The sequence below is a fragment of the Danio rerio genome, chromosome 10 (assembly GCF_052040795.2).
Source record: "Danio rerio strain M-AB ecotype USA chromosome 10, GRCz13ab, whole genome shotgun sequence".
Classification (NCBI taxonomy): domain Eukaryota; kingdom Metazoa; phylum Chordata; class Actinopteri; order Cypriniformes; family Danionidae; genus Danio; species Danio rerio.
Window position 1 is genome coordinate 12002253 of NC_141030.1, and position 21785 is coordinate 12024037.

Below are 21785 nucleotides of genomic sequence, written 5' to 3' on the forward strand. Positions count from 1 at the left end.
AATAAGTGTGTATAGATGTTTCCCAGTACTGGATTACAGCTGAAAGGGTATGCGTTGTGTAAAACATATGGTATAGAAGTTGGCAGTTCATTCCGCTGTGACGCCCCAGATTAATAAGTGAAGTTTTATTTATAAATTACAGTAATTTCGAGAGAATCACACGCTTATGAATGCTTGCAGCCGGTCCTGCATTATCCAATTTATGATTCACCAATCAGACGATTTCTAAGCCACACCTTAAATTCCATTAAACAGCCATCTTCGTTTTGAAGAATCCCCCTTCCTCCCATACTCCTCCTCCTTTCCTAAATGGGTTGCAAAGTTGACCTAGTGGTTAACCAGCCAACGTTTCTGTGCGGAGTGTACATGTTCTCCCCGTGCTCACGTGGGTTTTCCTTGGGTTTCCTCCTTCCGTCCAAAAAGCAGGGGAGTTCTCGAGATCTACCTAAGCTCAAACTTCCTTATCGCTGAGCAAACGGGAAGGAGCTGCAGTCTCGAGAATCTTATGAGCTCAGGACTCTCTCCTGGGACAGCATGCCAAGCAAGCTTTGTAATCTCAAGCCTTGTAATCAGTGTTGTAAAAAAAAAATAAATGAGCGGAAAAGAAGAGAGAAGAGAACCCAGTCCAGGAGACTCGGAACAAGCAGAATTCCTTTATTGAGACGTGTTGGTTAATCTGCAGTCATACAGCGTCTTTAAGATGTCCGTGTCTGCAAGAGCCTACTAGAGGTCCGCAGTCTGCAAGTTCTTTCACAAGTCTCTCACAAGTCTCACACAAGTCTGAATTAGTCTGAATTAAGACAAAGATTTCATGGCTATATTGTGTTCTTAGGAGGAGGGGATATAGCTAAACAAAGCATGCAAATTAAGGGTTGGAGTCAGCATGGTAAACTGCTCTTTCAGCCTTGATCTTATCATGTTCTGGAGACAGAAACCACCTGACCATTTGATCGAAAAGAGAAAACAATAGACACCCATGCTGTGAAACTGACAATTTGCATTACTTTGGCTTAGCCTGTAATCAGGAAGACAAAAGGTAATGTCCCTCCTAGCTGGAATGTTAATGAAATTATATAATTAAAAACAGAGAATATAACTTTTTAGTTATACGTAGATTATTGTTAATTTGAAATTAGATGATATAAATTTATATTTCCACAGTTCCCCCTTTGAGAGTTATTTAAAAACTCTCACAAAAAAAAAAAAAAATTTGTAAGCTTTCCTAAAACCATTCAATAGTCTCTGTTTGATAACAGAGGCCCCATCTTCTAGTCATGTAACTTGAAAAAAGTTACAGGCACATTTAATTTATTCTGTGTCATTTCAATATCTACATAGATGTAAGTGTAGATTTCTAAACTGTTCACACGTTTATGACAATCAGTTGTAATGTCATAAATCCTACATGATGACACAAAAAATCATGTAGTTAAACTGTAGATCTTCTGAAAGTCCATGGCTTGTGAATAGTGTTCAGTCTTTTGTGAGGTGTGTTTCTTGTGGTTCTTCTCCAGCACAGAGTTGATCTGATGACTTCCTGTCATTCCTGGATCTCCGTAGTGATGCTCTGGTTTAGAGTGTTTCTTGAGAAGATGCAGTGTTTGTGTTTACCTGCACACAAGAAAACACGGAAACAGCAGACCAGCAGTATTCATGCATAGACTTGTATGATCATACAGTTCATGTGTCTAGTTATTCAGGTGATCATATAGTGGTTGTGTTAAGTTGGTGATCGTATAGTGTTGTGTATTTTCTGTCTCCTAATCTTAAAGTTATGACACCTATAAAACAGTGAGGTGAGGATAAATGGGGAAAAAGGGAGTCTTCACCACAGGGTGCGGCCCCTGAAGCCTGTTGCTTTCAGTTCTGCCCTGGGCTCCTCACTGGTTTGTGTGTCCTGTTCTGTCCCTGAGTGTGGTGGGCAAACTTTTAAAATGTGAGACACAAACTATCATTCAACAAATATCAGTCCTATCAGACATCATAACATTGAATGGGTAGTGATTGAAAATATGTGTTGAAACACATTCAAGGCTGTAAGTGGACTTAAGCAGAGTTCCCTAATACAAAGGAAGAAGTTTCCTTTGTGTCTTTTTACAAAGAGTCTTTCATCTTAATTGTAAATGAATGGGGACATTAAGCACTCACCGCCAAAAATGGTTAGCATCTTTGTGGACAGCTCAATGGATTTAGTGATGAAGGGCAGGGTATGTTGAGGGCATTTAGCAAACTGTTCAGAAGTTGATTTACCCTGTTCATCTCTTTAAAGTTCTTTTTATTCTTTCTACACTCCCTCATCCAATGTCCTTTTTTACCACAGTAATGACAACAGATATTTTTCCTAAGACATTTATGATTTGATGTCTTTTCTGTGTTGACCTTAGTGGCGGCTGCTTCAAATCTGACTCTGTCTTTGATGTAAGAGTCTCTTTCCCACAAAGCTAAACTGTTCATATTATTTCTGAGAGTGGTGGAAGACCAGGTGATATTAAGAAATGGCAAAGCTTGTCTGTATTCAGTTGCAAGGCCATCTGACCAGATGCGGACTAGGGGTCCCTTATCATTTAGCACACTGTCCGAATTATCAGCTAATCCACTGTAAGTTATGGAGGATTGACAAAATCTCTCAGTGAATTCATTCACAGATTCATCTTTCCTTTGCACACAACAAGTCACTTTTGACCAGTCGATCTTTGGGCCAACAATGTTCTTTAGAGCTTTCAAAACACCCTCTCTCAAATCATCCTTACTGGCATGTTGTAGTTTAGAGGTCACAGTATGCTCAAAACTGTTGAATTCAGATTCAGTGAGAATTTGAGACATTAGCTGGGTGACTTCTGTTAATGACATGTCATAAAGACGCATTTTGCTGATTAGTGCTCTGCTAAACTCTGAAAAATTTGTGCGTGCTGATGGTAAGCTTTGAGATAATCTGTCTATTTCTCTAGGTCCTAGTGTTCTGGAAACTGTTTGAATTTGAACAACAGGAGTGTTGTTGTGTGAACTCTCAGTTCTCTTAGATCTTCTGGCACCACAAACCTCCACTGAACCTATAGGTAAATCGCTATCTGACTGGATGGAAATGTCTGTTTCAGAGACAATTTGTAAGTCAGGATGTTTATTATCAGGCTGACTAACCTCCTCAATGTCAATTTTTGATTTCTTTAGGTTCAGTTGTTTTGTTAATGAGGTTATCTTAGCATGAAGCTCTTGGATCTGTTTTTCTAATTCTGATTTAGCTTGAGCTTGTTGTTTAGCTCGAGATAAATTGAATTCTCTGTAGCAGCAGATGATGCCTTTTACATTGTTTTTGCGAATGCATGCATCAAGCACTTTCTTGCATTCTTCTAATGTCCAAACATCATCTGGGTCAATGCTAAATTTCTTTGTCAAATTTAGTCTGACTGACTCTGTTATTGAGTCCATGTGCTGTCGTAGCAGCGATTTGAAATCCTGATCTGACAATAATGGAGTTTTTAAACTACCTTTATCAGTTGTAGTGATCAGTCTTGTATTCTGTCTGAACATTTTGTGAGCTTATTATCACAAAGTAAAAATACTAAAACTTTTCAGATGAAAGTGTAGTAATTTCTTCTCTGGCGAAACAGAGGGTAACAATATTAGCACATGTTGCTAAAACTTCCTGCCTGAACAAGAGATAACATCAGTTAGCTTGTATAGCTAAACTTAAACTTCTCTGGTTGAACAGAGGGAAAACGAAATAAAAGAAAAGAAAATAGCGCATAAGGCTTAACTTCTCTGAAGAGAGGATAACTTTTTAAAAGAAAATAGCACGTAAGGCTTTACTTCTCTGTCTGAACAGAGGATAAAACTTTTAAAAGAAAATAGCACGTAAGGCTTTACTTCTCTGTCTGAACAGAGGATAAACTGTTACTTCTCTATTGAAATAGAGGATAACTTTTTGTTAAACAAACCCTGCAGCTGTTTGTTAACTTTTCTCTGATGGAGCAGAGAATAACCATGTGTATAGACTGGTCTGTATGGTTCTTTTGATAGAGTGAAACTCACCAAATCGAGGTTGAGCTGAAAAGATTCAGTCTGGAGTGATCTGATCTTTGTATTCAGGTAGCTTCAATGTTCATCAGGGTTGCAGTCAGCAAATAGTTGAGAATTTGTGACGTCCGCTGAGTGACTTCAAATTGCCGTTGAGCTGAAGATTCTGTCTGAAGAAGTTTCCTTGATCTTGAAGGTTCAAGTTGAATTTTAGGTAGATTTCAGTCTTTTGTAGCAAATTGTTGAGAATTTGATAATTTCAGTTTCTATCCGGCTCACGGCACCAAGTTGTTGTAAAAAAATCAATGAATGAGTGAAAAGAGAAGAGAGAACCCAGTCCAGGAGACTCGAAACAAGCAGAATTCCTTTATTGAGACGTGTTGGTTAATCTGCAGTCATACAGCGTCTTTAAGATGTTCATGTGTCTGCAAGAGCCTACTAGAGGTCCGCAGTCTGCAAGTTCTTTCACAAGTCTCTCACACAAGTCTCACACAAGTCTGAATTAGTCTGAATTAAGACAAAGATTTCATGGCTATATTGTGTTCTTAGGAGGAGGGGATATAGCTAAACAAAGCATGCAAATTAAAGGTTGGAGTCAGCATGGTAAACTGCTCTTTCAGCCTTGATCTTATCATGTTCTGGAGACAGAAACCACCTGACCATTTGATCGAAAAGAGAAAACAATAGACACCCCATGCTGTGAAACTGACAATTTGCATTACTTTGGCTTAGCCTGTAATCAGGAAGACAAAAGGTAATGTCCCTCCTAGCTGGAATGTTAATGAAATTATATAATTAAAAACAGAGAATATAACTTTTTAGTTATACGTAGATTATTGTTAATTTGAAATTAGATGATATAAATTTATATTTCCACATCAGCTACATAAGTGTGAACCCTTCACAGGAAATAAGCTGAAGAAAAATGAATGAATGAATTAATTAATCATAATACTTGCAGAAAAAAAAAATTCTCATTTAAATTTTAATGTACCTTTTTGTTGTTTGTTTTATTGTTGAGCTACAAAAAAAAACTGAAATTAAATGTTTCAACTAAATACAGATTAATATATATATATTAGCGCTGTCAAAATTAGTGCGTTATAGCATGCAATTAATTTTAAATAATTAACGCGTTAAAAAAAATTTACGCAGTTGCAGTTTTTTTTTTACTTCCTGTTGTGGTGGACGTGTGTTTAACATGCAAGAAATGTGTATAAGACCAAGAAAGCACTTTTTGAAGGCAAGTTTCAGTATAAAACAATTAGTCGCATCACCAGGCTCTGCAAAGTTTCATGCAATTTCGGGAGTTTTATTTTTAACTTTCGACTTCTGTTGTAAGTTGATACCGCATAGCGAACAGAAAGAAAATCCTCTGCATTTTGTGACTCAGTGTTCCTTTAAGGTAATAAAATCACTGCTTAGGCAACACGGTAGAATTTTAATAAGAGTATAATCTTAATCATATTAAAATCGGAGTATTGGTGTCTTATGTGTATGTACTCAAAGTCTCTGGTGAAGTCGCGAGCTGTCAAAGACAGTGCATTACTCTGCCTTTCAGCATGAGCCCTCCAAGTTTGGCGTGTTTCCTCATTAAACGCAACGAAAGCGTATGCTTCGCGTTGTTGTGTCAGAATCCTTGTGAAATACAGTAATACTTTAGGACGCTTAGATTAAGCAAATTTGATGAACGTGATCATGCGTGTTGAATCAGAGGGGAGTCGCTCCTGTATGGAAGGCCGTTGGGGCCAAAACGTCTGTGTGTCTGTGTGTGTGTCTGTGTCAGGCCCGTTGAGGGGTGTCAGGGGTCGAGTGAGCTACATATCTGAGTAGGGGCGTGTGCGCGTGAGACGTACCTGAAGGACAGTTGGAGTGAGTTGCGCGCGACATGGGCTACCTGAAGAGCTAGGAGGAATCCAGGGGAGAGGCGTGTGCAATGTATTTAACGACTGGTTTGCGAGAAATTATCATTCATTTGCGGGCATTTGGGAGTCTCTGTGCATTTGCGGGATACTCCTAGTCTTAGCAACTGGATGAATGTAAAGGAGGATTAAGCAAAATTGTTTCTACTCTATAACTAATGTTCTCAACTCACAGCAATAAATCTTTACAATGAGTGCAACTGTTTGTATATATAATTATTATTATTATATAATATAATTCATTATTAGAATTTTTGTTTAACTTGTAACACAGATTTCTTCATGTAAACAACATACCCACAATAAACCATCTAGATCCTGGCTTGACAGCCATATGTATTACAGAAATAAAAACACAGGCATGTTAAAGCCATTTGAATTTCAAAACAATCAATGCCAATAAAGAAAACATTGATTTTCATGTTGGATTCTAAGTGGACTGCAAAACAATGCCAAAATACAGGCACTGCAGATATAGAAAATTATAATAATAATAATAAAGTATTGAAAATCTGTGCATGCCCTTGAATAGGTTTAACAACTTCCATTCTATAAAAGCACAAAAGCCATATATAGGAAATAATGAGAGTTGACAAATTAAAAAACTACTTTTTTTATTTATTTATTATTAAAATAAAATTATAATCCACACTGGAAATGTGGGTGCCTGTGTGTTTTGAGGGAGCCAAGAAAATAATTAGCATAACAAAAACTGCCTGCTGACGCACACAGTTAATGTTGATTAATAAAATAAAGATAAATAAAAGCAATGTGTCAGAGACCCTAAAAAATTTTTTTTTAACTCAATAATGAAACATCAAACGAAGCTAACAGCTTTTACATTGTCAATCAAATGAACTTAAACAATTAAAAATTGCAACAAATATTTGTTTGGACCCGAACCACAAAACTAAATGTAAAAAATAAAGTTGCTTAAGTTGCACACTAGTTTGGTCATGTATAAATATCATCATAATAACCATATTGTATAAATATTATTGTCACTATAAGCCTACATCATGCTGAGGATCAAAAACTCAATGTCATGATATCTCATACGCTTGTCTTCTGAATAATTACATCTTAAAATACATGACTGACACTCCTCATAGAAGCAGACATTCTTTATAATTTGTAAAATAAAGACTTGCAGGTTAAGGAAACAGCATAGGAATTTGCGGCGGCCGTGGTGCAGATTAAAAGTTTTTAAAAAAAGTATATTTATATGGACAGATAGGTAACTAGATAGAATAGACAGGAATATGTTGATCTGTGCCCCGCTGCAGAGTGCAGACGCAAAAGCCTGCTCTCCCGCAGCGCGAACCCACGCGTAAGAAAGAGGCGTGACTCTCGGCTATTTTGACGAATACACACCTACGTTACACATAGCCCAACACGGAAGTTTGTGATTGGGTCAGCCCAATGTCAATAAAGAAAATAACCAATGGGCTGCAGATTATGTCACACGGCTTCTCTGTCCGGACAAGAAACATCTTACTTTCAGAGCGTGACAGCTCGCAGCACCATCAATCACTGAGGCAGAAAAACATGACAGTCTGCTAAGTGTTTTATGGGCCGATCGGATCATAAGAAGATGGTCAGCCCGGCCCAAAAAGTATGTCGAAACAGCAGGAAACTGCCCGGCGTCTGCCCCTGGCCACAACAAGAAAAAAAAAATGCGTTAATTCTGTAAAAAAATTTTAACGCGTTAATTATTTCAAATTAATCGCATGTGTTAACGCGTTAATTTTGACAGCGCTAATATATATATATATATATATATATATATATATATATATATATACATATATATATATATATATATATATATATATATATATATATATATATATATATATATATTAGGGGTGTAACGATACACCAAAGGCACGGTTCGGTTCGGTTCACGGTTTTAGAGCCATGGTTCGGTTCGGTTCGGTTTCTGTTTGCTGTGGGGTTAGGGTTGATGTCATGTTAACAGCAATGCTAAGGAACAATAGATTCCCTTAATAACAAGAACATCTTAACCTTTTCTTTATTAACGTTGTCATCACATTTTTAGTACAGTCAGGATACCTGAGTAAACAACTAAAATGAAATAAATAACTGCAGTGTAGACTAGTGAAAGATCTTCTTTAAAAACACCATAATTGTCCACATTATCAGGAGAGGCTTGATCTCTGTGCAGACACAGATGCTCATTTTTGATTAACTAAGGTTTCATTTTGATAGATAGGTTTCCGTTTAAATTAATGTTGTATCTGAAACTAATCTCTGTCTTCCGCTCCCTCTATGCCGGTCATTTAAGTAGGTACACCTTCACAAAAGCTGATGCCTGTCATTTCTTTAGGTCCGCCTTTATGATAGCTGATTGGTCAGGAGACCAATCTATCATCATTTGGCGACGTAGCCCGTGAACATCATTTGGCGACGTAGCGCGGGAATATAAAAAGCATGTCAGAAAGAGGGGGAGAGCGCTTTTTCCTTTGATCTCGTTTTGTATGTATTTTTCTGACATAATTATGATTTTTGTTGTTTTTGCTTCACTTTCGTTTGGGCAAAATTATTTTGCATTACTTTTGCTCACTTTAAGAAATTTTGTGAGGTTTGTACATTTTTATTTCAATTGATTTGTATGTTATTTTTTGGCTCAACTCCTTCCCGACAATATTGAGCTGTATCTCCTCAAGTTCACTCTTTTCTCAGTGTAAGGTGGATAGGGAAAATGTCATACGATTTCCATTTTGCAAACACGTAGAAAATGTATTGTTAAAGACATCAGGTATGAGATGAACGTCATCTTTGTTTTGTTTTATTCTACAGTTCAGAATAGGGATAATGCAGGACCGGCTGCAAGCATTCATAAACGTGTGATCCTCTCGAAATTACTGTAGTTTATAAATAAAACTTCACTTATTAATCTGGGGCGTCACAGTGGAATGAACCGCCATCTTCTCCAGCATATGTTTTACACAACGCATTTTTTTTCTTTTCATCAGCTTTAGCGAGGTAAGAGGGGTTATTCATGAGTTAGAATTTTTTTGTTATATTTCTTTCTTTTGTTTGGCTTCACTATCGCCCCCTTGCTCCAGTTTAACTAATTTTTGTTTAAATTTGCTACTTTATTATATTATTTTTATTAGCGTAAATATTTCTCTTTTTTTGTATATATTTGGGCATTATTCTGGTTTCACTTTTGTACATTAAATCACTTTTGTTGGCAGTTCTGTTGCTTACACCCTCACATTGGGAAAATACCACACTTTTTAAATGTTTTTCCTTATAAGTAAGTTTCGTGAAACAGTTAAGACAGATAGACGTGCGATTTGTCTACGACACGAATTCCATTTCTGTATACTCCACTGGAAAACCAAAATGTTTCCACACAGATGACTTAAATGTGTCTGGGGGATCTGCAATCTCAGTACTATGTTAAGCAGCCATCCTGCCTACACGAGTGTGAGGCTCACTCAAGTCACATGACATGACATGCACTAAAATACTAACTTTATAATATAACATTTAGAACAAAACCTCATCATTACTAAAACTATTTAATCAAATGTGATAATAAAGATGCATTTAAATTGGTTCAATTAGTTAGAGACAAGTGACGTCAACCTCAACAATGGGCAGCAGGGGGCGTGAGAGTACCACGGTACGCCACGAGAGTTTCGCGATAAGTATCGTGGTTGGTGTATCGCGATGTTTCGGTTCGGTTTAATAACGTTACACTCCTAATATATATATATATATATATATATATATATATATATATATATATATATATATATATATATATATATATACATATTTAAATGTAGCTACAGACTGTTACTAAAAGAATAGGGAACAAAGAAGAAGACATCAGCATGCAAATTGAGGCAAAGTTATGTTCAGCATCACTAGTGTACTCAGCATTAAACTCCATAGTTTTATAAATGGATTTTTCTAATGGTTGTATTGTAATAAATGTGTTAAAATATTGTACTTAAAAAGAGTAGAATGAATTAGTAAATAAGATTGAAGTATTTTTTCTACTCATAAATTTTAGAAAATAAATTAGGGAATTACCCATGGCAGCTTTAATGTAATACAGTTTGTTATATTTACTTTAAGCCCACAGCTCTCAATCCAGCTTGGACCTTCATAAGAAACAGTTTGGGCACCCCTGGTATATATAATTTGAAGTACCCATATGAGTTAAAGTTATTTAATTGAATTAATGTTATTCTGAGATAACCAATGTTTTGTGTCTAAATTGCATGTTTTGTGGTATCCATGTAATAAGTGGGATCATGTAAATCAAGGTGGCTTCACAGAATAAAGCCCTTCTTTCTGGTTGACCAATCAGAACCAAGTATTCCAGAGAGCCATGTAGTAAAAATCATTTTGCAACCTCAAAGCAGGCCTGTGTTTGATGGTTTATCAGTTACTGTTTCAATGGGAAGAAAATTAATGGAGTTTTCAGCTTAGAAACCTGACTTTTGTTCTCCTTTATTAATTAGAAGCATTGAACCTCATGTAGCACCTTAAAGCAAGGGTCACCAATCTCGGTTCACTGATTTCCATTGACAAGTATTCCTATAACATGCCTTTATTTTGCATATCTTCTCAACAGAAGAAAAAAAAAGTATTTGGTTTTGGAAAGACTTGAGGGTGAGTAAATGACAACGTTTTCCTTTTGGGATCCATTTAATGAATTAGCCTGCTATTCTCAGGCAGTAAACTCATTTAGTATACTGTACTTAAGCATTTTGCAGGAGACCAAAGAAAAAGAAAATCTAAGCAAACACAACCCTTTTATAGTCAATTTATTCAGGATCCATTACATACTGTACGATTCACCAAGGGTACAAGCCAAAGGACTGAGAATGTTAAAGTTACTATGGAGATATTTTTTCTTACCCTTTGACACCATTATTCATTATTATTATTTTTGTGAGCACTGGCCCTCAAGAAACAGTGCAGTAATATCATACCAACATACACTCAAATGCACAGACTCACACAGAAGCATTCTGATGTAGATTTAAGAGCGCTCTAGTAGCAAAGAAGACACATTCAAACTCACATTTTACCAAGACTAAAACAAGATTGTGAGGGGTGTTATTCCACTGCATCATTTTCACTATACTATATTTCAGTTCGCATGCAGTGAAACATACATAAGACAAGTGACACATGGCAATAAATTAGCATATAATTTACAAATGAAAAAAATTAGTAACAGTGTACCAACATTACTAATACTGAATTTAAAATGTAAGCAACTATTCACAAAAATGCAAAACTCTCTTCTATAGGTACATGTTAAACGATGTCACATTCAAAGACACAGTTCACAGCGATCAGTACCAGTTTCATTGAGTGTCTTAATGAGAGTCCGTGTCCCAAAGCCAGTAAACTTGTACTTCAAGCCTTAGGATTTTACAAAGTACAATATCAGGATGCTCAGCATGACGGTTTTGCCGTTCATTGTTCACTGTTGAATAATCCCAGTTTTAACATATAATAACAATACATAACCCTTTAATGTTGTATTTGTGGCCACAAATGAGTAGCAGCAGCAAAAGTAGAATGGTTGAATGAATAAACACATAAAACGGTCCCACAATCCCTCAACATTTCATTTATCTATTGTGTCTCATTACAAAAAGTAACATTTATTTTTGAGGGATGCTCAATCATTTGATGTTCCCTTGGCTAAGAGAGCCTGAAAAAGTCATGGATGGCATGGCAAAATGCAGTACTGTATGTAGTTGGTGGAATGTTTACATACACACTTAAACCAGTGTGAGGTAAAAGGACAGAAAGAAAAGATATTAAAATAAGCTCTGTTCCAAAACATAGCAAACTGCTTTTCTGTCTATGGCATACACAGCCTCTTCTCTGGGTTTTACCGGGAATGGTCTGAAAAAGAACTTAAATAACCACTTGTTACAACAGGTCTGCAGAAGAGCATCACTAAATGCACAACACATCGAACCTTCAGGCGGATGGGCTACAGCAGCAGAATACCACACCGGGTGCAACTCCTGTCAGGTAAGTACAGGATACTGAGGCAACAATTAGTACAGGCTCACCAAAATTGGGCCATAGAAGATTGGAAAACGTTGCTTGGTCTGATGAGTCTCAATTTCTGCTGCGACATTCGAATAGTAGAGTCAGAATTTGGCATCAACAACATGAAAGCATGGATCCATTCTGCCTTAAATCAACAGTTCAGGCTGGTGGTGGTGGTTTAATGGTGTGGGGGATATTTTCTTGGCACACTTTGGGGCCATTAGTACGAATTGAGCATCATGTCATCGACACAGTTTACCTGAATATTGTTGCTGACCATATCTATCCCTTTATGACCCAAATGTACCCATCTTCTGATGGCTACTTTTATCAAGATAACGCGCCATGTCATAAAGTGTGAATCTTCTCAGACTGCTTTCTTGAACATGACATGAGTTCACTGTACTCAAATGGTCTCCACAGTCACCATATCTGATTCCAATAGAGCACCTTTGGGATAAGGTGGAAAGGGAGATTTGCATCATGGATGTGCAGCAAATCTGCAGCAACTGTGTGATGCTATCATGTCAATACAGACCAAAATCTCTGAGGATTATTTCTAGTACCTTGTTGAATCTATGCCACGAAGGATAAGGGCAGTTCTAAAGGCAAAAGGGGGTCCAACCTGGTACTAGTACTACCTATTAAAGTGGCCGGTGAGTGTGTGTGATTATTTTAGCATATTGTTTCAGGCCTAAAACAGCATTTTAATGAAAACAGAACTGAATAAACTGACTGATCTAGTATATTCTATGTAGACAACAACACATGCCACATACATAGCAATCATAAAATGCACAGGAAAATAGACTTTAAATTGATTCTGGTAGAGATTGATATTAGCATGTTGCTAAGCATGTAATGCAATAGTCTAGCAAGCTTAAAAAATGCACAGCACATGAGTACTAGATTAAACAGTATTTTTATATGTTTTACGCTGATTCTAGTGTCAATAATATAGCACACTTTCTGTAACACAGCAGAAATACCTATAACCTCAGAAATAAAGGTATGCAAGCTGTCACTGGGGTGGTACATTTTCAAAAGGTGCACATTTGTACTTAAAGGGTCCATATTGGTACCTCAAAAGTATGTATTATTACCTAAAGGTTTTATGAGGAACAAATTTGTACTTTTTAGGTACTAATATGTACCCTTGATGTATTAATATGGACCTTTTAGGTAGAAATTTGTACTTTTTGAAAAGGTACTACCCCAGTGACAGCTTGCATACCTTTATTTCTGAGAGTGTATGATGTTTTAAAAAGCTGATCTAGGTAGGGGGGATGGGGGGGCTATGACTTGGAACAGAGCTGAAGTATTCTTGGTTTTCTGTGAGTTCCTTTGATTGCATACCCAAAATGCATTAAGGTCTTATAGCACCATGGGGCCAGAAGAGCCGCCCACTCAAAAGATGAACAGAAGAAGGGCAGTGGAACAAACAGTCCTCCACTGAGGGGAAAAAGCACCATTAAGTGTGGAGGGTTTAAGAGTGTGGGCTGGAAGCACTGCAATCTCAGGGAAGTAGGAAGAGGGGGTGTTTTGGAGGTAGTCAATGGCAGACCGGATCTGCGGGGTCTGGCAGGTTACCCAGGCACTGGCCCTTCACTTAACTTTACTAATGCATCAACGTCACAGACCTGGAGATCGCCAAGCAAGTCATTCCCGTGCTGATGAATTGTCTGCATACACTGCTGATAATGTGGCAGAGTGTTGCTGCAGCACGAATTTTATATGAAAATTATTGCGCCTGGAACACTTCAGGCCCCGGAACAGACGCATAGATGTCAGAAACCCAGAATTTAAAGCAGAATACGCATCCATAAAGCAGAATCACGTCAGAATCACAATTAATGACCCTCTGGTGTCTACAATAATTCTGGAGACACAATAGTAGAAACGTCCCTTTGGAACTGATCTGATTTTCAGGCCTTGTTTGAGTGTCAGACAATGGTGGAATTCTTTGGCCTGTGGTCATGTGATTCAGCTCAGCAAAACAGGTGGCTAACTCAGCTGAACATCTGGACTCTAAAGCCCTAATTGAGTTTTCTGTTGTAAAAATTCAGCACCAAAACCAAGTTGAACAGCCTTGTATGTCTTTATCCCTTGGGTCTTTATCTTATTTTTTAAGTTGTCAAAAGTATAACAACTGGAGTTGTCAACTATAGATTGTGGAGCCTGGACTTACATTGCATACAAGGATTGCAAACCTTGTATGCAATGTAAGCTGCTTTGGATAAAAATGAAAGAATACCTGGCGAAAGAATAAATGCAGAATTTCCAAGTTTTTGATTTCAACAAAACCATGTTTTATGTTGTATAGCGCCATTCAAATAGTTGGATAAACATTTGCTCTAGCCATCTATCCCAGGGCTGTCCAACCCATCTCCCAGAGCAGGGGTTACGAATCTTAAAGCTGGTGTCCCAGCAGAGTTTAGCTCTAACTTGCCTAAGCACACCTGCCTAGAAGTTTCAACCTACCCAGTAAGATCCTGATTTGCTTGTTCAGGTGTGTTTGATTAGGGTTGGAGCTAAACTCCAGGAACAAGCTTGGTGACTACTGTCACAGAAGATCACTGTTTTTCAGAGCTCTAACCTCAACTTAACGCACCTGTACTAGTCAATCAAAAACTTCAGGATTAATGGAATCTTCCATACAAGTGTTTTTGTGGAAGTTGGAGCTCTGTAGGTCAGAATTCTCATAAAGCAGGATCGAGTACTTATACTTTAATCATCCACTTTCCAGAACAATGTACATACCTTTGAGAGTTTTTGTCATCAGAAGTGTTTTAGGCTTCAAACAGATCATTCCACTCAATGCGACTGTGCATATGTGAAACCCACTCATACACAGTTGAGCATAGTTTAAAAGCTCCACGGACATAGCTGTGCATGTAGTAGTATGACCAGGCCTTTAGACAACCTTGATCTGTACCAGGGGTCTCTAACTGCTTATTCTTAGATCCATCCGAGTCAAACGCGCCTGAACCATCAATGTGTCCAGGGATTTAAGGAAATTACAACCAGGTAAGAACTGAACAATGAAGGAACTTAACTCTTCAGGAGCAGTTGGAGACCCTAGGTCTATACTTTTAAAAATCAAATGTAAATTCAAACTTTCCATGAGCTACTATCCTGTAGAGTTTAATTATAATTGCAGGCAGGTAGTCTTAAGTCTGCAGAAAGGTATGTTTCCAGGACCAGCAATAACCATCCCCTGAACTATACCAAGGATGGGTGAGTTCAGTCCAAGAGGGGCACAGACCTGCTGAGTTAGGTTTCAGCCTTTTGTAAAAACTCACCTGCCTGTGGATGTCTAGTAACAATTAGATCAGGAGTCACCACAATCCATCCTGGAGGGCTTCAACCCTAATCAAATACCTGAACAAGCTAATCAAGGTCTTGCTATATATACTTATAACTTCCAGGCAGGTGTGTTGAGGCAAGTTGGAGCTAAACTCTGCAGGACACCAAGTTTGGTGACCTCTGTCTTAGATCTTAATTTGTTTGATTAACCCTTTGTTTGATTAGGGTTGTAATGCAACCCTCCATGACTGTGGCTCTCCAGGGCTGAAGATATCCAATTATTTACATTTTGTAAATTACATTGTGGTCACCAAGCAATTGTTCAGTTCATTGCTAAGAATCTTTACAATTGTTTGAGGTCTCCCATCAACAGTCTTTGATACTCATAGTGTCTTAAATTGACCAATGTCTTTCAATTCATCCAATGCTGCCTGTGTGAGCAGCCATTGTTGGTTCAAATGCAGAGTTGCCTACAGAGCTGTGAAAGGAGTATATATTCAAGACCCAGAGCAATATCAATGGCCCGATTTCCTATAGGTGAGTGCCTTGAAGTAAACCTTTGCCATTTTACTTCTGTGAGTGTTGTGTCCAGCACTTTGGATTATAACAACAGAAAGACATTGATAATAATAATAACCAATAGCAATTATTATCATTATTATAAAAATAACAACAATAATGATCATTTTATACATTCCCACTTCACAGAAGTGAAAATAAAACAGGTGTCAGCGCAGTGCTGAGCAGTGGTTTGCCTTCCACAGGGCTAAAAGCAGTGTGTGTGTGTGTGTGTGTGTGTGTTTTGATGAGCAAGAGAAAGCCTTCCTTCTCCATGCCCAGTGTTGACTCGTACAACACTGGTCTGCTTTCCTCTCTGCCAGTGTTCTCTCTCTTTCATTGTTGCAGCATCTGTCTCTGCTTCTCTCCACAGGGTCAGTGTCCTTGGCACGTCTTGCAGCACATCTGCCTGAAGTACGCACGGCTGCAGAACTTGAACTTCAGCACCAATGGGCAATATGCCACCTTATTTACGTCTTTGCACTCTGGGGGAAGAAAATAAAATGGTGGAATGAGAATACACAAAAAGGCTTGTGACTTGTTTGCTTCAGTGGAACACAAAAGATGATTTCAACTTCGGTCTGTCAAGCTCCAAAATCAGAATAATGCATGAAGTGCTTAATACAACATGTATCATGTCTTGTCTTATAATGCCATAAAATAGACATAGACAGCTAAAATTCAGCATTACGGATTCACCCTTTGCATTCCATTAAAAAAAAAAAAACCTTTATAAAGACATGAAGGTAAGTACTCATAGCAAAAGTATTCTTTTAAAACAACCACATTCCTGGAGTGCACCCAACACTGCACATTTTGCAAGACTCTTTAACTAAGCACACCATGTACACTCATCAGCTGATTAGTAAAAACTACAAAAACCAAAATGAGTGTGTGAGACAAAGGAGACATAAATATGTGCAGTGGGGTCCTCCAGCAATGTGTTTGGGAACCACTGCTTTAAATGATAAGCAAATTTATGTGGAACAATGACTTAGGGTTTGATTTGGAACCCAAAGGCTGTTGAATCTACAATTGCAATTACAACAATTTTGGGGAAGCTATACTACAAAATTAAGCATACCTCTTTTAACATGCCCCCCTTTCAAAATTCCTATTTCATTACACTTCAATATTGACTGTCTTGAAAGTTCTAGTCATTTCATTTTTCATTTCACTCCATATTTCACAGCGTTTTTAATGAAAAGTATCTTGACATTTCCTCTGTGGACAGCCTTTTGGGGTCGTATTTCAGATGTCTGCGTGTATCCAAGCAGTAATCAGTGCAGGGGTGAGTGGCTCAAGATTTTATACACTAGCTAAAGGGAACGCCAGTGAAAAGACTGATAATTTGTCATCTTCATCACAAAGATGATAATAAATAGCCCATACAAATCTCCTCACTGTCCTCATGCTTATGACACCAGATGTTGGGTTTTACAAGTGATGTTCATTACATGTCTACATGTCCTACATATTGTTACATTTTGTCCACAATATCAGATGTACGTAGAATGACACATTTCCACCAAGTGAAGTTTCAAACTAATTTTGAGAGGAGCACATTATATCATCTGTAATCAGCAATAATCCAGTAATATTGATTCAAGCTTACAACAATAGACAGAATTTGCCCTACTACATTGTCTTCATTTAGGAAGAATCCCTCCTTCCACCCCATCTCTCCTCCTTTTCCTCCCTTTACCAGGGAGAGCTCTAGAGACTTACCTGATCTCAGACCCTCTTATATGCTTATTTACCAGGCGGGAGCCCTGGGCTCAATTATCTCCGAGCTCAGGGTTCTCTCCCAGGACAGCATGCCAAAGTGTGAACTCTTGAAACTAATTTCGAGAGGAGCATGTGATTTGATTGATGGCGGCTGTTTTTTCATCTGTAAGCCAATCAAATCATTCCAAACTCACTATACATAGCCTGACTAGCATTACTCTCTCATCTCCGTTTTTTGAAGAATCCCCCATCCACCCTGTCTCTCCCTTTCCTCCTTTACCAAGGGGAGATCTCGAGAATTACCTGATCTTGTACCCCCTTATATTATCAATTACTAAGCGGGATCCCTGGGCTCAATTATCTCCTAGCAGGGTTCTTCTGGGACAGCATGCCAAATTTGCTATTATTATCATGCAATATCTGATACAAAAAAGGTATTTTATCATCAAGTACTCACCCTTGATATTATCCAAACCATTTTAATGTTTTTTTTGTACTGTTGAAGAAAAATAAGATATTTTAAAGAATGTTGGAATCCTGTAATCACTGACTTTCAAAGAATTGTATTTTTTATTTTTAAGTTAATGGCTTCATGTTTCCAATATACAGTACTTAAATATATCTACTTTTTTCAAGGGTGATTAAATGATCTCACGTCTTGCCAGAAGACTTGCTTTATTTAAATGAATATTAAATGGTTTAATTAAAGTTTACATATGCCAGCTTCCACAAAAGATAAACTCTAAAAATGATGGTCCTAATTTACTTACTTATGTTCATTCACCCCTTCAAGTGAACTATATTAGTGGATTATTAGAAGGAAAAATTAAGGTGCTATAGGGTTATGTATAGAGAGTGGTTTTAAATACAGTCATGGTCTTCAGGCTCTGTCCCAAATAGCACACTTAAAGTGCACTTGAAAACGTAGAATAGTTAAGTCCATGAGACTGTAGGGTTTGCCATTTGACATATTAGCTTTCAGAAGTGTGTACAGAAACATCTTTTTTTGTGGATTTTGCTAAAACTGCATTGAAACTGCCTCCAAGCAGACTTCTATCTGACAGTCATAGAAATGGCATCACAAATGTCTTGACCACTTTGGTTCAGAGTGCCATCTGGGACAGGGCCTCATTAGAAACTCCCAAAGCAAGTGGGCTAAAGCTGGTTGCAGCTCAAATCTGTGGGATGCTGGCCTTCAAGAAGCAGGATTGGACAGCCCTGATTTAGAGCTGGTTATATGATGCTTGAAATATAACTCATAAACTTTGTCACATGCTCTATTTATCCTGACTGTTTTTTATAGCACATTAAATCAAAGCACATCTATGGAAACAGTCATGACAATGCATATTGAATACAGATTGTTGGTCGCATCCTTGATTTTTGAAATGCATAACGAAAAGTAATTTTGTTGGATTTCTGACCAGGGACTGGATAAAGTACCAATTAAATTTTCGATGGGGCCCAATGGGGGTTTTATATCTTGCACGACCCTGTAGCATTGAAAAGCTAATAGACTTTCTTTGAGTCAAGGCCAAAATCGAGTTCTCCTCCAAAAAAGGCCATGACTCAGGGCCTGGACACGAGCCTCTTATGGTAATTACAGCATCTAAGCATAAAACGAGAGAACGACCTGATCCACAGCACAGGCAGACGGCCATCTGCATTAGCATGGCCGCTAACCGGCCCGCTCTCATTTATCGTGTCTTCCTTATTAGAGACTTTAAACTGCCATAGCTGACGACAATGAAAGTAAACATTCCATCACTGCTGTTGATTAAGATTCAACTAATCCCATTAAGGTCCATTAGGAGAGATAACCTAAAGCTGCTTGACCGGTGAAGAAATCTGAATAGGGTTTCATCTCACAAGAGTCACAGATCTTTTATTGAATCCAGAATTGCTTAAATAAATATCCCGCCTTGATTCCAAACAGAGGAAGTTAATAACAGGCAAGACAAGAACAATATAATCCTTTGTTAATTCAAAATTAAATGCAGAGTCTGCAGACTTTGCAAATGTCAACACTGTGATCAAAGCCACATGCAGCTCATATGAAGCACTTATAAGTCATCATTGTAAGCAATGAGGAATTAGCAAATAGGTAATTGGCTTACCGTCGCCACCAGAGATGGGTGTGGAATCACACTTGCTTTCACACTGCTGCATAGTGTTGGGCCGCAGTGAGTCCAGACATTCGCTTGAGGGCTGTCCCGTGTAAGACAAACAATGAACTGTTCGCATCTGCTGTCCTAGTCCACACTGAGCAGAGCACTGTAAAACACACACACAATGAGCTGTTAGGACAGCGTGTAACCCATATTTCAGAATTATGTGATGTAGGGATATTACAATCAAGTAATTTATTTTGCAACAAGTAATATTTTAGTACCACATTCTAGCCAAGAAATATTGACTTAAAAAGGAACTGGTTCATTAAAGTGAAATGTAGCATCCAATGATGATTTATCCAGCATTTGAAGGCAAACAAATCTGATATACAAAGTTCTGACCCAAAGTGAAATGTTCATGTGTGCTCCAGTGATGTGCGGTGAGGTTTGTGGCTGGTAACGCACAACTCTTTCAGGGTCATATTTACATTAACCCAATATATTTGTCAACTACCGATTGTATGAAACTTTGCTTATTAAGGTTTATATATAAGTGCTTGGTTAAAGATCAACATTACATGGTGATGTTTAGACTCTATATATTGCAAATAATGCCTTGGGTAAATTAGATGTGGTTTGGAAAGTGAATTATGCATAGGAAAATATTAAAGACTCTTAAATTTTATAATAGTTAACCAGTGGACTATGACTACGCAAATGCAGGCTACATTATGGATGACACCTCCCAGTGACCAACTCACAGGATCATCCAATCACAATGGTGGATTTGAAAGGTGACATCCTTCAATCTCGCCTTCCAGAGATAGTATTAAAAGACATTCTCTCAAACAAAAAGTGTGGTCAAAGTGTGTGGTAAAAAGTGTGGTCAAAGTGTGGTTCATGGTGGTTTGCGGGGTTCTGTTCTAGACATCAGAACTTTTGCTGCGTGTTCCAGCAAGGATTTGGTAATTGGATTCACAGTGCTTTTTCCAAGGCGTCTGAAACCATAGCTTCAGGACCACCACCTCCTGAAATCTGCGTGTCCCAAATTTCCAGGAACTCTACCTTCAGAAAGACGTCGGCGTGTCCCCGACATTGAACCACCACCTCCAGAAATCTTCAACTTCTGCGTGTTCCAGAATATACAGATTTCTACGCACAAGGATAAAGACGTCGGTGTGTCCCCGACATCAGACCACCACCTCCAGAAATCTCAGTTTTCTGCGTGTTCCAGAAGATACAGATTTCTATGCTCAAGGATAAAGAAGTCGGCGTGTTTCAGACATCGAACCACCACTTCCAGAAATCTTCAGTCTGCATGTTCCAGAAACTACAGATTTCTTCCACTCAAAGTTTAGGAGAGCCAAGTCTGCTCATTTCATGCTTCAAGATCTGCAGGAAGATCCAACTTCTTCCATCCACTGCATCAAAGGCAGAAACAAAAATATTCCACTTTCCAACCCTCTAAATTAGACCTTGGCATAGTGTGTTTCAGTATAAAATATTCTAATGAATTAGATGTTTATAACTGATATTCATTAATAACAAAAACTTCCTCTGTTCTTTGTTATTGTAGAATAAGGTTACCTTACCTTAACTTAATCACCTTCATCACTTGCCTATACACTTCATTTATTGTACATTTAGTGATTGTAGTTACCCTTGATTACAATTTTGTTAATAAATACACCTTTATTACAATTGTGTCTTCCTTGTGTTGATAATACAGAAAAAGGCTTTTACAAGTCAAACGATCTCATTATCCTTCAGATTTGGCCAGATAATAAACTCCTCATTTGTATAATTTAACTAACAATATTTTATTGTTAATTATTTTGACAGTGGAAAGCTGTCTGGTGCCCCGTTAAAAAGGAGTTATTTATCTGTTATTTCTACATTAATTGGTGCCCCCACGTGAGGCTAAAATATCAATATTAATATCAATACCTAAATATTGATTTTAATATTTGATAAATCCAATTATCACTACAAGAGCAACAGTATCTCCAGCAGAAAAAGAACCTCTACAACAAAAGCTTCTGGTCCAAATTATTTTATATGTTTCCTAAATTGAAATACA

At 37.8% G+C, this 21785-nt stretch overlaps 1 protein-coding gene and 1 long non-coding RNA gene across 7 annotated transcripts in view; one reads left to right on the top strand and one right to left on the bottom strand.

Annotated features, from left to right (window-relative positions):
* Nucleotides 1–571: 571 nt before the first annotated feature.
* On the top strand, nucleotides 572–4618 carry LOC147841976 (uncharacterized). Its single transcript, XR_015500859.1, has 2 exons — nucleotides 572–3795; nucleotides 3850–4618. It is a non-coding gene; the product is annotated as an uncharacterized LOC147841976 (long non-coding RNA).
* A 6115-nt stretch (nucleotides 4619–10733) lies between these two features.
* The window catches only part of adamts6 (ADAM metallopeptidase with thrombospondin type 1 motif, 6), a 184262-nt gene continuing 173210 nt past the window's right edge, over nucleotides 10734–21785 (bottom strand). For 5 of the 6 annotated variants that reach the window (XM_087270247.1, XM_087270249.1, XM_087270245.1 and 2 more), the window contains 2 exons: nucleotides 19712–19868; nucleotides 10734–16351 (listed from right to left, as the gene is read on the bottom strand). In XM_087270247.1, the coding sequence (XP_087126373.1) occupies nucleotides 16242–16351; nucleotides 19712–19868 (267 nt within the window). In that variant the 3' untranslated portion in view covers nucleotides 10734–16241. The remainder of the gene's footprint in view (nucleotides 16352–19711; nucleotides 19869–21785) is intronic. The other variant, XR_015500852.1, reaches the window with a different exon arrangement.